Source organism: Macrobrachium rosenbergii, chromosome 9 (assembly GCF_040412425.1).
Source record: "Macrobrachium rosenbergii isolate ZJJX-2024 chromosome 9, ASM4041242v1, whole genome shotgun sequence".
NCBI lineage: Eukaryota > Metazoa > Arthropoda > Malacostraca > Decapoda > Palaemonidae > Macrobrachium > Macrobrachium rosenbergii.
Window position 1 is genome coordinate 27,701,862 of NC_089749.1, and position 15,139 is coordinate 27,717,000.

At 36.4% G+C, this 15,139-nt stretch overlaps 1 protein-coding gene across 3 annotated transcripts in view; it reads left to right on the forward strand.

Annotated features, from left to right (window-relative positions):
* Positions 1-15,139, forward strand: part of PAN3 (Poly(A) specific ribonuclease subunit PAN3) — a 165,722-nt gene that overhangs the window by 112,729 nt on the left and 37,854 nt on the right. For all 3 annotated transcript variants that reach the window (XM_067108789.1, XM_067108791.1, XM_067108790.1), the window contains one exon: positions 11,490-11,710. In XM_067108789.1, the coding sequence (XP_066964890.1) occupies positions 11,490-11,710 (221 nt within the window). The remainder of the gene's footprint in view (positions 1-11,489; positions 11,711-15,139) is intronic.

The following is a 15,139-nucleotide window of genomic DNA, read 5'->3' on the forward strand; positions in this document are numbered from 1 at the left end:
ATTCATTTCTCATTATAATGTGGTTCGGATTCCACAATAATCTGTAGGTCCCATTGCTAGGTAACCAGTTGGTTCTTAGCCACGTAAAATAAATCTAATCCTTTGGGCCAGCCCTAGGAGAGCTGTTAATCAGCTCTGTGGTCTGGTTAAACTAAGGTGTACTTATCTTAAGGATCATTCACATTTTAAGGCTAGTATAAGTATCAGTAAGGTTCTAGTGAGAATCCTGAACTGTCTTCAGCTTTCTTGTTTATTGTGTATTTTTTTGGCCAGGGCAATAATGCGCTTGCAGTTTTGATACACCAGGAGCATGCTTCAGGCTCAAATTTGCACAGTTGCCGCATGCCACGTTCTTGCGCATGCATCTTTTTCACTTACCCGTATGCCTATCGCTTGTGCACCTTGGTTTGTACGCCAATTGCATTCATGCTTATGGCTTGCATGCCCATGACTTTTCTGCACCTGTCATGTGTTCATATATGGCAAGTATGCCTCATGCATGCACGCCTATGGCTTGTATGCCTATCGTGTGCACGCCTATGGCTTGTACACTTATGGCATGTGCACTTATGACTTAGAACGCCTTTAGTTTGTGCTCATACACCTGTGCACTTATTGCCTGTACACCTATTACTTGTGTGTTTTTCGCTTGCATGTCTACCTTAGTGCACTTATCACATGCGCTGCTATCACCTGTGCATGTGTCTCCTCCTCGATTTCACCTGCCTATAGCAAATCTTGGCGTGCGCTATCATTTTTGGCTTCCATTTATGTAACAAGTGGTTACCGTTAGTAGTCTCAGCATTTTTGTTTTGAGGATTTTGCCTCCTTTTCCACTTGGGGAGTTTTTTTGATGAACAGTTAATTTCTGTTTCATTTCTTCCGATTCCCCCATGGTTCAGGAACGTTCTCAATATTGCGAGGTTTTCCTGATCAGGTTTAGAACATTTGGTTGATGTGTCAGGTTTCCAACTGAATCAATCTTCCTTTTGAGCCAGAGCAAGTGCTTTTGTCAGTGATGGTTAAAGAGGAGTTTTTAACCCTCAATGGAAGCTTATCAGGAATTAGCTCAGTGCAATCAACTGCTGCTCTTCCGTCATCAAGCGAATAGTCTTTGCCTCGGTCTCTCTGACGTATGTTCAGTAGTTAAGACTTATCCTGCTTTTCTGTGGCTGGTGGGGTGGGGGGGAATTGCTTGTGCTTCTGTTGGTTGATGAATCAGGCGTCTGATTTACAACCATTGTATAAGTGGCGCAATTTCTTTTTTGAAGAAGTTAATTGCTTTCTGTAAGGAGAGGTTAACGTATGATTTTGTAGAAATAGAACTTTTCATTTGAGCTGTGGCTTGTGTATGTTCAAGGCTTTAATGCAGTTTAGGCAAAGGGAGCCTCTATTTAGATATTTCTTTCTTGCCACCATATATTGGAGAAAGAGAACTACTTTGTAATCTAGGGTCTCTTTTTAAATATGGGAGTAGCATTGGGGAAAGACTAGTCTCCTCGCAGGTTTTTTTCATTTTGGAGTCAAAGATATTCTCACTGTTCAGGGCTTTCTTTCAGGGTTTTTGCAGAATGAACATTCTCAAAAAGAAAACTATTAAACGTACAAGTATGTTTAATAGTTTTTTAATGTTCATTTTGGAAAATTGTTATTGTTTACCAAATCGAGAATATATTAAATGTTGTACTTTTATAAATATGTAATCAGCTTATTCATTCCAAGGTCATTTTTGATGGTCAGTTTCTTCCCTTGTATAATCCTTTAATTGACTCCTCCCTGCTTTTGAGCCGATAAGAGAGAAATTTGTAAAGCTTGTATTATGATGAAATCGAGTAAAAGTAGTGAACAGAATCTCTTGATTTTTTATATAAAAAACATGCCCCCAATGACATCTATTAAAAAAAAAGTAACTAAATTTACTTCACAAGAAGATGTATTTGTCATATTTCAACTTAAAAACACTTCATATAACGGAAAATAATATGTCCCATATAAATAGAGTATCTAGAGGTTCATTTATGCTAACCAGAAGCAAGAAAATCGCTCTAAATTAGGTAAAGACAGCAAAATAAACTTACCTCGTAATCATGCCCTCAGCTGATTTCCAAACCAAAACATTGATTGGTATGTTTATATTTTATAATGCAATAGTAATATGAGAATACATACAATATTATTGGATACTCTGAAGTAAAGCATTACTTTTTATCAGATCCATGGAAAAGATGCATATTCATTATTTTTGTACAGTCAAACCTCATAAAACCATTCTGTGGTTGGGGGAACTCCCGTGGGTCGGCTTGATTTTGAATCAGCGCCATTACTTCGTTGAGCGGCCACGAGGGTGGTACCACATATTGTTGACAACTTCCCAACAGCAAAAATTGTGTCATATCTCTTTTTTTTATGAACATAATTACAGGCAGTCCCTAGTGATCGGTGGGGGTTCCATTCTGATGGCGTGATAATAAGCGAAAATCACAGATAACCAAAGATCGGCTCTGTTAGGTATGTATCAGTGCCAATACCTAATCATCAGTGCTGATAAGTGGAAATCGGTGCATATCGGCACCGACAATCACCGATTTTCATTGCTAGACAAGCACCTGCATTAAAACCGGATCACTGATAACTGGGGACTGCCTGTATTAGTAATGAAAATGTGTGAAGTCAACTATGTTTTTTATTTTAACTTTAAATGAATATATTTTTTTAAAGATTCCACTTGAGAAGGCTCTACCACGTCAAAACTTTTAATGAAAACAATGAGACATTTGGCAACATAAGAATTCCTTGCTCTTTAATGCTTGAAGGACTTATAGCTGTACTGTATAACTGTATTTACCCATTTGATATGCCACCCATGAGATCAGATGAGGCTAAAGGTAAGAAGAGCAAGCACAAATCTTTATCTATGCTAGGAAAGGTTTCTATCCTTCCCCTCCTGTTAGCAAATGTTTAGTATTCATTTTCCTCAATAGATGGCCGTGTGCTTTGTTTACTTTTTGATGGCGAAGTGCCAAATGCTGTGAGTGATCGTCGAAATTTATTCTTTATTTTCATCATCTCATTATCCTCTACGGTAAGAGTAAATGACAAAGAAACCAATAGCAATAATTATGAAGATAGTAAATTTAGGAGAGAAAAGTCACTGATAATATTCTGCAGATTGAGAAAAGTTAAGTAGTTGGCTTACAGTTAGGCTAACTCGGGAATGTAGGCTAAATGTATTAAATAAATTACTATACACTGTTTTAAAGAAAATTATACAGTATGAATTTATAAAATGATAAAATGAAAATATATGAGGAATAAAATGATAAAAAGTGGTATCAGAACTTAAGTACAGGCAGTCCCCGGATATCGGTGGGGGTTCCGTTTTGACGGCGTGGCGATAACCAAAAATCGCCATTAACCAAAAATCAGCGATTTTCGTTATCGGTGCCCTTGTTAGGTATGTATCAGTGCCAATGCCCAATTATCAGTGCTGATAAGCAGAAATCGACTGCCTGTAGTAGACTAAGTTGGCAACTAGGCTATTTGTATGTGGAATTAGCTTGCAAGACTATGTTTACATAGGGCTTCATTTTTTAGTGGTTTATTCTATCTTCCGGGATTTTCTGTGGTCCGGCAGTGACCTGGTCCCACGGTTCCCGGATTTAAGAGGTTGGACTGTATTTTATAATATAATACTAATATTTGAATATCACATATGCTAATTCTGTATCTCACGTATGATGAGACCCCTTTAAAATTATCTTCGAAATTAGGTCTTCAAAAGTCGCACAATATGTGAGTACAGTAATACTTCGATCTTACACGATTCGAGTTGCGCGAATTCACACAGACACGAGCTTTTCACTGGAACCTAACTAATGGGCATATGCGATTTTTTCACAGACACACGAAATTCTCGAGAAACCTTGCAGAAGTGGGTGTTTAATTTTTTAAGTAATTTACAAGTTTTCATGCTTTTATGTGTAAAATCTGTATGAAAAATGCATTTCATTCTTTTATGTGTAAAATCTGTATGAAAAATGCATTTCATGCTTTTATGTGTAAAATCTGTATGAAAAATGCATTTGATGTTTTAATGTGCAAAATCTCTATGAAAAATGCATTTCATTCTTTCATGTGTAAAATCTCTATGAAAAATGCATTGTATGCTTTCATGTGTAAAATCTGTATCAAAAATGTATTATTTTTATTTTTGTACATTCATAAATATGATGCAAAGGTAATTTCAGCACATTCACTTAGTGTACTTTTAGAAGATGTGATACCCATTTGCAAAGTTACTGCACTTTTCAAAGATGATACCCCTGCAGAAAATGCTTGTTTAATGTTTGAAGTTCATTTATAAGTTTTCTTGCTTTTAACTGTAAAATCGATATGGAAAATTTATATTTATATTTCTCTACATAAATATCATACAAGTATATGTCCATTTGCAAAGTCTTTGTCACAAGGACTTTACATGACCTTGAAATGAGGTTGTTCAGTCGCGCTCATTTGATAAAATGAATTCGTTACTGTAATATCAGAGATGTAACTAAGAGTTGTATAAGTGTCATTCTTTGAAAATTACTCTGTTCACCTCGGATAAAAGTGCTGGTGCTATCTGTATGTGCATGTAATTACAGCACGTTCAGTTGGTGTACTTTTATAAGATGTGATACCCTTAGCTACTGCATTTTTCAAAGATGATACCCCTGTAGAAAGTGTGTTTAATTTTTAAGTTTTCGTGTTTTTAGGTGTAAAATCAGAATGGAAAATTTGTATTTATATATCTGCGCATAAATACGATACAAAAGCAGTACAGTTACTTTATTACAGTATCTCTCTCTCTCTCTCTCTCTCTCTCTCTCTCTCTCTCTCTCTCTCTCTCTCTCTCTCTCTCTCTCTCTCTCTCTCTCTCTCTCTCTCTCTCTCTCTCTCTCTCTTAGTTAGCACTCAAACATACTTTTACAACTTATTATTTCTCTGGTACGTCATTACCTGTACAGTATATAATTTTAAATTGATTGAATTTTACCTGTACTGTACTACCTTCTACGAACATTATGTTTTTCGATGTTTTATGGAATTGTACTTTTGTTGACTGTGACATTTTGCCTAGTGATGCCAAGAAAACGGCATCCCATGAATTAGGGGTAACATTAGTATACGTACGCACCTACTGTAAATGCACTATTATGAAACTGTGCAGTACTCAATTTTTATGTCAACCATTTACTGTATTCCTTTTTTAAGGGTAATAAGCTAAATTTTAAATAAAATTACACTAACTTTAGTTCATTTAAAAGTTAGCTTAATACTTTGGGAGCACGATTAGGGTCATATTTAGTACTTAAACTCTAGAAATAAAATTTATTAGCATTTTTAAAGACCATGCCAAACTTACGCGAAAATTCACTTTGCACGAGGGACTCCGGAACCTAACCTCGCATAATTTCGAGGTATGACTGTATACAGTATACGGTATTTATATTTTTGTATGTAAATATGATACAACGGCAGTATCATCCCCATATGTACTGTGCGCTCTCTCTCTCTCTCTCTCTCTCTCTCTCTCTCTCTCTCTCTCTCTCTCTCTCTCTCTCTCTCTCTCTCTCTCTCTCTCTCTCTCTCTCTCTCTCTCTCTCTCTCTCTCTCTCATCTATTTTCGTTTTATTAGCACTCACATGTATTTTCTTTATTTTATTGAATTGTACCTTTGTTATGATTATGACTTACGAAGTTTACCTAGTGATGCAAAGAAAACATCTTTTACTCTGTGTGAAAAAGAAAATGGCATCCCATGAATTAGGGGTAACGTAGCATACGTATGTACCTACTGTAAATGCGCTAGTGTGGCAAATACAGTACCCATTATGATATAATACTCTATTTTTACGTCAGCCATTTATTTCTTTTTTAAGGATAATGTATTTAGCTAACTTTTAAATGAAATTACAGTAACTATTTCCATTTAAAAGTCAGCTTAATACTTTGGGAGCATGATTAGGTTCATATTTAGTATTTAAACTCTAGAAATAAGCATTTATTAGTATTTTTAGTGACTGTACCAAACTTACACGAATCCTTGCCTTCCGTGAGGGGTTCTGGAACCTAACCTTGCATAAGTTTGTGTTTTTACTGTGTATATATATATATATATATATATATATATATATATATATATATATATATATATATATATATATATATATATATATATATATATATATATATATATATATATATATATATTATATATTTATACTGTATGTGTAATTTTATGCATGTATGTGCAGATATGTGTGTGTGTATATAGATACATATAAGATAATTATAAATATTAGTCCTGAAGTGGCAGAGTTTCTTTATGATGCATCAGTTATATATAACCTCTCCTTGTAGACCTACTTCCAAGGCTATGGGGAGAATGTCTTATTCCTTTTACAACCCAGTTTTAAGTAATAGAAACATTTGTGTAAATCATATATGGTAACCTTGCTCAACCATTAGTAACTGTCTTTTTACAGTGGCCCACCATGTCTACTTAACCCATAAGTGTGTAAGGCCATCACCTAAGATGTCTCGAATTAGATGAGGAATTCTTAACACTACCTTTAAAGTCTTCCCTTTAGGGTCTTGCCCCCACAACTTTTTTTTTTTTTGCACGAAAGTTCCATATAGAATTTCCCAATTTACTCTCGAGTTCTGCTTGAGTAGAGTTCTGGCTCTCATTGTAAGTGGAAAAATTTTACACATGTAGCCATAACTGAAGTTTTGAACTCCCAGTTCAGTAGGTTGTTTGGATTCTTAGAAGCCCATGTGCAGATTTTCAGAACTGTTTTGCGAAGTGTCAAGTAAGAACACATGGTACTGATGGTCCTCAGGGAAGGATACTCTGTACTCTTTGTTATATTTTACCCCTATCAACTTCCTGATATCCTTCTCTCCCACACTCTTCACACTCTTCACACAGAAAATTTCTAAGTTTGGAAGTGTGGATTGGACAGTTGTAATGCAATGAGACCTTCTAGCCATGGGCTTTTCCTGTTTTATTATTCCCTTTTCGGTGAGTCATTCAGTTTGATCCTGGTGGCCTTTCGGAAGGGCAAAGGAAAGTTCTGTCGACACATGTACACATACTTCCACTTCCCAGTACTCATTCAGCCGAAGTAAAGTATTCTTCTGTGAATTGAAGTGTGAGCAGTAAGGATTCATCTGTGTGGTATCAGAGTACTATAGTTCTCTCATATTTAGACGACTGGTTTGTTTCTCACCAATTTGTTTTTATTATGAAAATTATGTTTTTTGTCTAGCCTTAGGACTGGGCATTTTGTTCAAGATTGACTGTCTATGCTTTTCTGACCCAGTCAGTTGTTTATTTGGGGATGAAGATCAACTATCTCTTGTTGGAGGTGTTTTCCAAGAGAGAGAGATGGATAAACAGTTTTCCGCACTTTTGAGAACTATAATGGGTTGGCCTGTAGACCCCAAGGACCTTTACACTGTCCTCAGATGTCTTGGAGGCAGATTGATGGGCCATTCTGTGAAACATCTGATATCAGGAAGTGATGTGTAAACATCCTACAGCTCTTGGCAGTTTAGAATAGTCTTAATCATGTCTTGATTCTTACATAAGATGACAAGGACACACAAATCAAGTGACTTGTTCAGACTAACAAGAACTACCTTATCCTTTGGACAGAGTCCAGGAAAGTCATTCCATTACCTTGTTTTGTCCTAGTGAAAACTTTGTTTGAAGACCAACTTAGCAGAAAAGGGCAAGGTCTCCAGGCAGATAGTATCCTCACCCTCAGATTTGCCAGTTGTGGAACCTTTAGAGAGACATAAACACCCACCTGTTCCCGACTGCCTAAGACACTACACTAGTAATTTACTGCCCTCCATGCCAGGATCCTTAGGCATGGGCAGTTGATGCATTCCTTCAAGAATGGTAGAATCTAGGCCTTTATGCTTTTCCTCTGTTTGCTGTTTTGAGGAAATACTCAATGATTTGTGAACTTAGCAGATCACAAGGATGATTTTGTTGGCACATTTGTGGCCCCAAAGGGAATGGTTCCCCCATCTTTCTTTCCTAATGGTAGATGCTCCTTGTCGTTCAGACATTCTTATTCGAGAAGATTCCATCAAACCACGTCTCAGTGTGGAGGTTGTCAATTGTCTGCTATGAACTGTGGCATTTCTAGAATGGCCAAGGAAGCAGTCCTTAAATCTAGAAGGCCATCAACTGTTAGACTTGTGTATCAATAACAGTGGTTAGTTTTTTGATCTTGGTGCTTGTCCTGAGTGGTATCCAGCACCTATTGCACTAGGTATCCTGATTTGAGCTCCACCAGTATCTCAGGTACACAAAGCAGTTTTCTGTCACAGCTATCAAGGATACCACTTTACAGTGCTTTCAGTTCTGCATCATGCTGACTTGAATATTGCTCACGATTTAAGTTTGAAGAGGTTTCAATCTTATGTGCTGGAATTTTCATCTTCCAATCAAGAGGTGGCTGTCTTTATGTCAGACATAACCTGTAAGAGGAGAAGTTAAGAATTTATCTGTGGTGTTAGAAGGCTAAACACTCCTATGTCCAAGATGGCTAAAGTTAATGCACAAAGAATTGATTCCTGAGTGTTTACCATTTTTTGAAGTAATCCTCATGGCCTCTGTACTGTAAACATGTCTTTATTTCCTTTTAAACCTTTTTCTACAGAAGGTACTTTTTCTAGAGAAGTTTTCTTGCAGCTCAGGGGAGATATATTCTGTTTTTGCCTCAGTATTTGCAAATGTTCAATTTTAGCATAAAGTGTAAAGCCTTTAGTCCTGTCATTGCAGCGGGACACTTTCTCCTGAAGCAAATATGATAGTAACCTTGCTTTCTATCTTATCGTTAGTTGTTAGAAATCCCACTATTGAATTTTGGGAACATGAAGGAGCACATAGGTGTATAGAGTGTACCTTCTTGTATGATGGTGCTAGTTGTCTTTAGTTTTGGACTGTCAGTTATAGGCTTTCGACTGAAGCACTGGAGTCACTAGTACTCTATGGGATAGAGTCATTTTTCCCCTGTAAGGATCCTCTGACAAGTCTCGCTACGAGGATTGTACACCTGTTGTGGTTCAAACGTCTGGCAACAGTATAGTGTGTCTCCGACTTACAGCGAGGGATCCGTTCCAGCGCCTCGCCATAAGTTGATTTCCTCCTTAAGTTGGTTTTTCATCGTTATCGGCGGTTTAACTGCACTTACAGCGCCGTAACTTGATGCTGCATCAAGTTACAGCACCAAAAGCGCCAATAACTTGGTGCCTATTCTTGCCATTAGCACCGTCAACAGCTCTTACAGCACCATAACTGGATGTAACATGAAATTACAGCACTGCAAAACACCGTTAATGGTGCTAAAAAGGCACCGTAAAATCGAATCTGCTGTAAGTCGGTGACGCACTGTACTTACCAGTAAGGGCCACACATCAGGCAGGAATGTTGAGAAGCTTTTTCTACCCTTAAAAAAAAAGCTTTTAGTTTGCTTGGCTGAGCACTATTTCTCTGGCTGCACTAACCCACCATCCTTATTCAATGTGGTAGTCAGCTAACTTTAACAGTAGGTAAGAGTCATCCCAAATACTATAATGATAATTTTCATGATAAAATTAATTATTTGGATACTTACCTACTGTTAAAGTGGGAACCCACCCAGCCTCCCCACATCTTAGTGGGTGGTCATGAAGAAATGTGACGAGAATGTAAACATTCCAGTGCCATCTGGAGGGAAACAGATGACTGCAGTGACTGTCTGAGCGGGTTAGCCAAACGTATTTTGATTTTTTTATTTAAATGCCAACCACACCAAACAGCACAAAGATAAAACTAACTTGAACAGGAGGTAAGTATCTAAATAATTAATTTTATCATGAAAATTATCATTATTCCATAAGTGGAGAAAGCGAAGACTTATGATGTTACATAAGGCCTATGCTACTTTATGCAATGAAAAACAAGCATTAACAAGGAAGGTGGAGATTTTGAAACATTATAGAATGATGAGATTCATCGTTGGAAGATTGTATGCAATTTTAATGAGGAGTAATTGGTGTGAGATGTGGTATCAAGAGACTGGAGAAAAGACAGATTTCAGAGATTAAGATGGTTTGAGGAACGATAGGTTAGAAAAATAGTAAAAATGGAAGTAGCAGGACAGAGACCCCGGCAATCATGGAGAAAGAAGAGAGTTGAAGATATAGTCGTGTTGGGAGTTGACACAGCAAGAGCACAGGACAGTAAAATGAAGTGTACTCATTTTGCATCCAACCCTTTAATGGCAAAAGCTGACATAAAAACACTAATGATGGAAAGTGGAATAGAGGCTAAAAACCTAAAAATTAAAGTAAAACAAAGCTTTCTTTTTCTTGCTTTAACTTTCAGGCTTTTTGTCTGTATTCCTCTCTTCATGGAAAGTGGAAAGGAAGCAAAATCAGCAAAGTGCACATGTAGCAGTTGTGGAAAGGTGTAGTGGTGGTGAAGTACCTACTTTGTGTCAAATGTAACAAAGGGCCTCACCAGATTTACTCAAGGTCACAAAATGTACATGGAGCAAAGGGATCTTTATGTTTAAATGCATTACAAGAGCAAGTTGGAAAGAAAAGGGAGTTGAGAACTGTTTTGATAGATGGGCAGGTCTTAAGAGAGTTGAGATATTTATTTTACCTTGGGTACCTTGGACCATGAAGTAGGAATTGAGAAAACAGTAAGAATGGAAGTAGCTGCGCAGGATGAAGTGTAGAGAGATGGCTAGAGTACTGGTAAATGTAAGTGTTTCAGTAGTAGAAAGTTGAAGGGCATATGATGGGTGCACAAGGCTTGTATAACTCTGCTGTAGAAACATAGGCCCTGACAAGGTAAACAGGTTGGCAGAGGTTTTGAAAAAGTGCAACCAAAAAAATGTCTAGATTCATGACCAGAACATGGTGGGAAGTTTGTGTTGTGATTAAGGAATTAGGGAGATTTGATATCAAGGGGGTGGAAAAAAGACTGTTGTTTCAAAGATGAGATGAATTGGACATATCACAAGGGATTGGGAACCATAGTCAAGAAATTAGTAGGTAAGGAAGTGTCAGGACGTAGACCTGAAGGAAAACTCAGGAAGTAATGGAGGGAGGGGACAAAGAAAAGAATGAAGAGAACTCTGTATAAAACCCCTGTAAAGGGAGAGCTGACATAAAAATAATTATGATTGAAAAAGGCCAGTGATATGTTAGGTGTTTTGAGATTCTTGCCAAAAGAGCAGAATGACATTGCAGTCACCTTCACCAAGGGAAACAGGTGCTGCAATCAGTAAAAGCTTTGGATCCAGATGCCTTCAAGTTATTTAGTGGCCTAAAAACTGGAAACTTGTGTTTTCTGCCTTAGGACTGTTAGTGAACCTTGAAGTTCAATCATTTGATATGTGAAAACTGTAAAAGTAATGTGAATTTTTTCTTTGCAGCATTGATACCTGAGACCATATTGTGGACATATATTATCCAGTTAACTGGAGCTCTTCGCGCCATCCATACTCAGGGATTAGCATGTCGCACATTAGATCCATCAAAGATAATTTTAACTGATGGAAAAACAAGAATTAGAGTAAATTGTTGTGGCATAATTGATGTGTTGAACTTTGATCCAAATGTAGCAAATCCTCTCGCCAATATGCCACAGTACCAGGTCAGTGGGAAAACATGGTCTGTTGTTCTTCTGTGTAGAAATAAACTAATTTTTTAAAATAAAGATTCCTTTTTACCTGATGAGGTTCACATACCTCCAGAAGTTGACATGTAAGCATTTTATCATTGTAGAGCTATGAAAAGCATTTTGAGAGAGTTGGTTGCTTGCAAACAACATAGGGAATGTTGAACATTGAACTAAATATAAGATTAACAAACAGAATTTTAACTACAAATTCAGGTGTTTATTACAAACCCATTAATCCTAAAGAGCCTTTTTATTGTTCTGGATGCATCAGGCCTCTTGAAACAAGGCATTTCAAAGTAGGATTCAGTGCACTTGTTTAGCCAATTCCCCCAACCATAAAGTTATCCACCTTCATTTTCCTTAGTGTCCCCATTGAAAATGGATATACTCTCATTCTCTTTGAGGGTACTTTTGCATTTTTGTCTCTTTATTCTGATGTCTCATTGACAGAACTCATTCAGGTCCATTTTTGCATTGTATTCATACGTTCTGTTTGGGATTTCCAGCATTTTGTGATTATTATGGACCCATTAATCATAAACAGCCCAAAATTGTGTAGAATGCATCCAAGTACTTGAAGCAAAACACTTCAAAGAAAGAGCCCTATGTAGATGCTTGGCTTACTCCCTGATCCATGGAGTGATACTGTTTTCATTCTCAAGCTGTAAAAGAAAGTTATGAAATTACAGACACAATACTGGACTCAATAACTTTAATGAAAACAGACACACACACGCACACTGTTGAAGGGAAAACCTGGAAAACACAAAAAATTTGAGAATAAGTCAATAAATTCAATGAAAGTGAAGCTTCTTGCTTTAACATGTTTTTAAGTCAAATAAAAATGAACTTTTTTACAAAGAATCTTTAAATCTTAAACACTCAAAGAAATGTTACACTTCTGAACAATTCTTATGGATATCTGAGAGAAGAATTCCTACCACCTATTGTCCAGTCCTAGAATTGGCAATTCTAAAATGATCTGCTTGCAGTGTGAGATTTTTAAAACTGGATACTAAGGACTTGAAGCTACATTTGGAACAGTGAATTGATAGTGTTAACAAACAAAAGCAAAACCTGCATTTGGTCTGTAATTGAAAAAAGTTACCTGATTTTTTTTACAAACCCATCAATCGTAAATAGACTTATTATATGTGAATGGCTCCCAATCACATCAGCTAAGTAGTTATTGAAATTGAAAAGGTAAATTTTCTGTGTGGATCACTGAAAGCAGTTGTTCTGGGGCGCAGTTTGTTCCACAGTACTTTTTCTAGGGTTGTCACCTCTCTCTCTCTGATTTGGCTGGAAGGGTTAGAAGTATGTATGTATATATTTTTAAGGGTACTAATGATTAAGATGACTTTGAAATGATATTAATAATATAATATCAAAGATTAATACAGTAACAGGGTAATAAGGTATATTTGGTGTAGGCTGATATTTTAAGTATACATTTAGTGTTTGAACTTTCAAGATAGGCAGTTATAATCATTTTTAGAGTGGTGGGCTTCTAAGTATTCGTGGATTTTAACTATTCAAGGGGGGTTCTGGAACACATCCCCAGGAATATGGGGGGGGTGTTTACTGTAATAACCCACTTAATGACACTGTTAACTGGATATCAGCGCCGCTAACTGGAGATCGGCCCCGCTTCTAAGCAGAGATCAGCGCCTCTAACCAGAGATTGGCGCTGAAAATCCAGTTAACGATGTCGCTAGACAAGCGCCTTAGAACCAGATCACTGTTAACCAATGCCGCTGGTAAGTGGCGGCTGCCTGTACAGTAAAACCTCGCTTTAATGGACCCAGACTCAATGGACATCAAATTTCATGAACAAAACTGGCCAAGGGTAGTGGCTGGTGTTGTTTACGTTTATTCATGCACTAACCTCAGCAGTGATGCGAATTAGAACTTAACGTATATTTCTGTGTACTGTATAAGGTGACGAGGTAAAAAAAATTATGGCAAATTTTCATGATTTTATCTCATATCAGTAGTATAAGATGACTGCTAAACACAAAACCATCTGTGTTTAGCCTAGCTTTTGCAACAACATGTATCTTACGGAATGTTGGTCGTGTAAAGATGTCATTAATAGAAACTGAAAATAAACAAAATAACAAAGCCAATTCTGTATCATATTTTTCCTACACGTCGCCTAAAAGGGAAACATTGTTTTGTTTACATTTCATCGCCAATCACAAATAACCCCTAACAATCCAATAATGTTTGATAATTATCTTACATAATTATCATTCATATGACGGAATTGTTCTAAATGGTTATTTACTACCAAAATGATAATGAATTTTTAATAAAAATAGATATGTTACCCTAAATGTTACTACTGTACTACTGCAATTATACTACCATTACAATTTCTGGAAGGTTACCGAAAGATAAAGGTTGCTGTGCGCAGCCCATGAAGAATTAGAGGAATTTATTTCTGTTGATAGAAATTCATTTCTTGTCATACTGTGTTTTTTTTTTTTTTTTTTTGCTGATAGGTAAGATGGGTGAAAGAAGAGTGAGGGCAGTTAGCTAGCTAACCATGGTAGGGAATAGTTTAGAAAGTGAAATATTAGTAAGAGTAATGTCAAGTGTGGTTTATCCACAATTTTATTTAGGTAAGGGTACAATTTTTCTAATAACATATAATACAATAATAATTTTACATTATAACAACATGGTGAATTGTACATATTGAATATTTTGAATTTTATTTCTTATTAGTATAATCATATTTAAAAGATAAAATAAAATAAAAAATAATTTCCAGTTTCCCCATTTTAACCTTGATGTTAATTATCATAATGATTTTGCATGATACCTACATAGTAAATTCTAAATATTACTTTTTCACAAGGCATTTCTTAATAATTTAATGGTTGAGGTTCATCACGATGAATATATGAAGATACTCTTCTCCACCATCTGTGGTCTGTGTTGTTTGGGTGGTTTCTCTCTTCTGCTACGGATTCTTCTGTTAATTCACTGTTGTATTGATCTAGTTTGTTTCATATGTTGGTTGCCAGTCTGTATAATCTTTGATTAATTGGTTCTACTTTGTATTTTTTGTGTATTTGTTCTATATTCAGATCGTCATCTTCTTGACTGTTTCTCACTGCACACCTTAGTATCTTATTTTGGAATTTTTGTAATGCACTTATATTGGAAGTCGATGCTAAACACGTGGGTATTGGTGGATATTCCATTATTGGTCTGATAAGGCTTTTGTAGAAATGGATTTTGATATTTGTATTCATATTCCTAAACCGTTTTAGCTTTGTATTTTGTGTTCTTGCTATTCTTAGCCTTTCTCTCACGTGTCTTGGTATTCCTCTTTGTCCGAATTGCATTCCTAGTATTCTTGTGCTTTTAGTAAAATTCATCAGTTGTTGG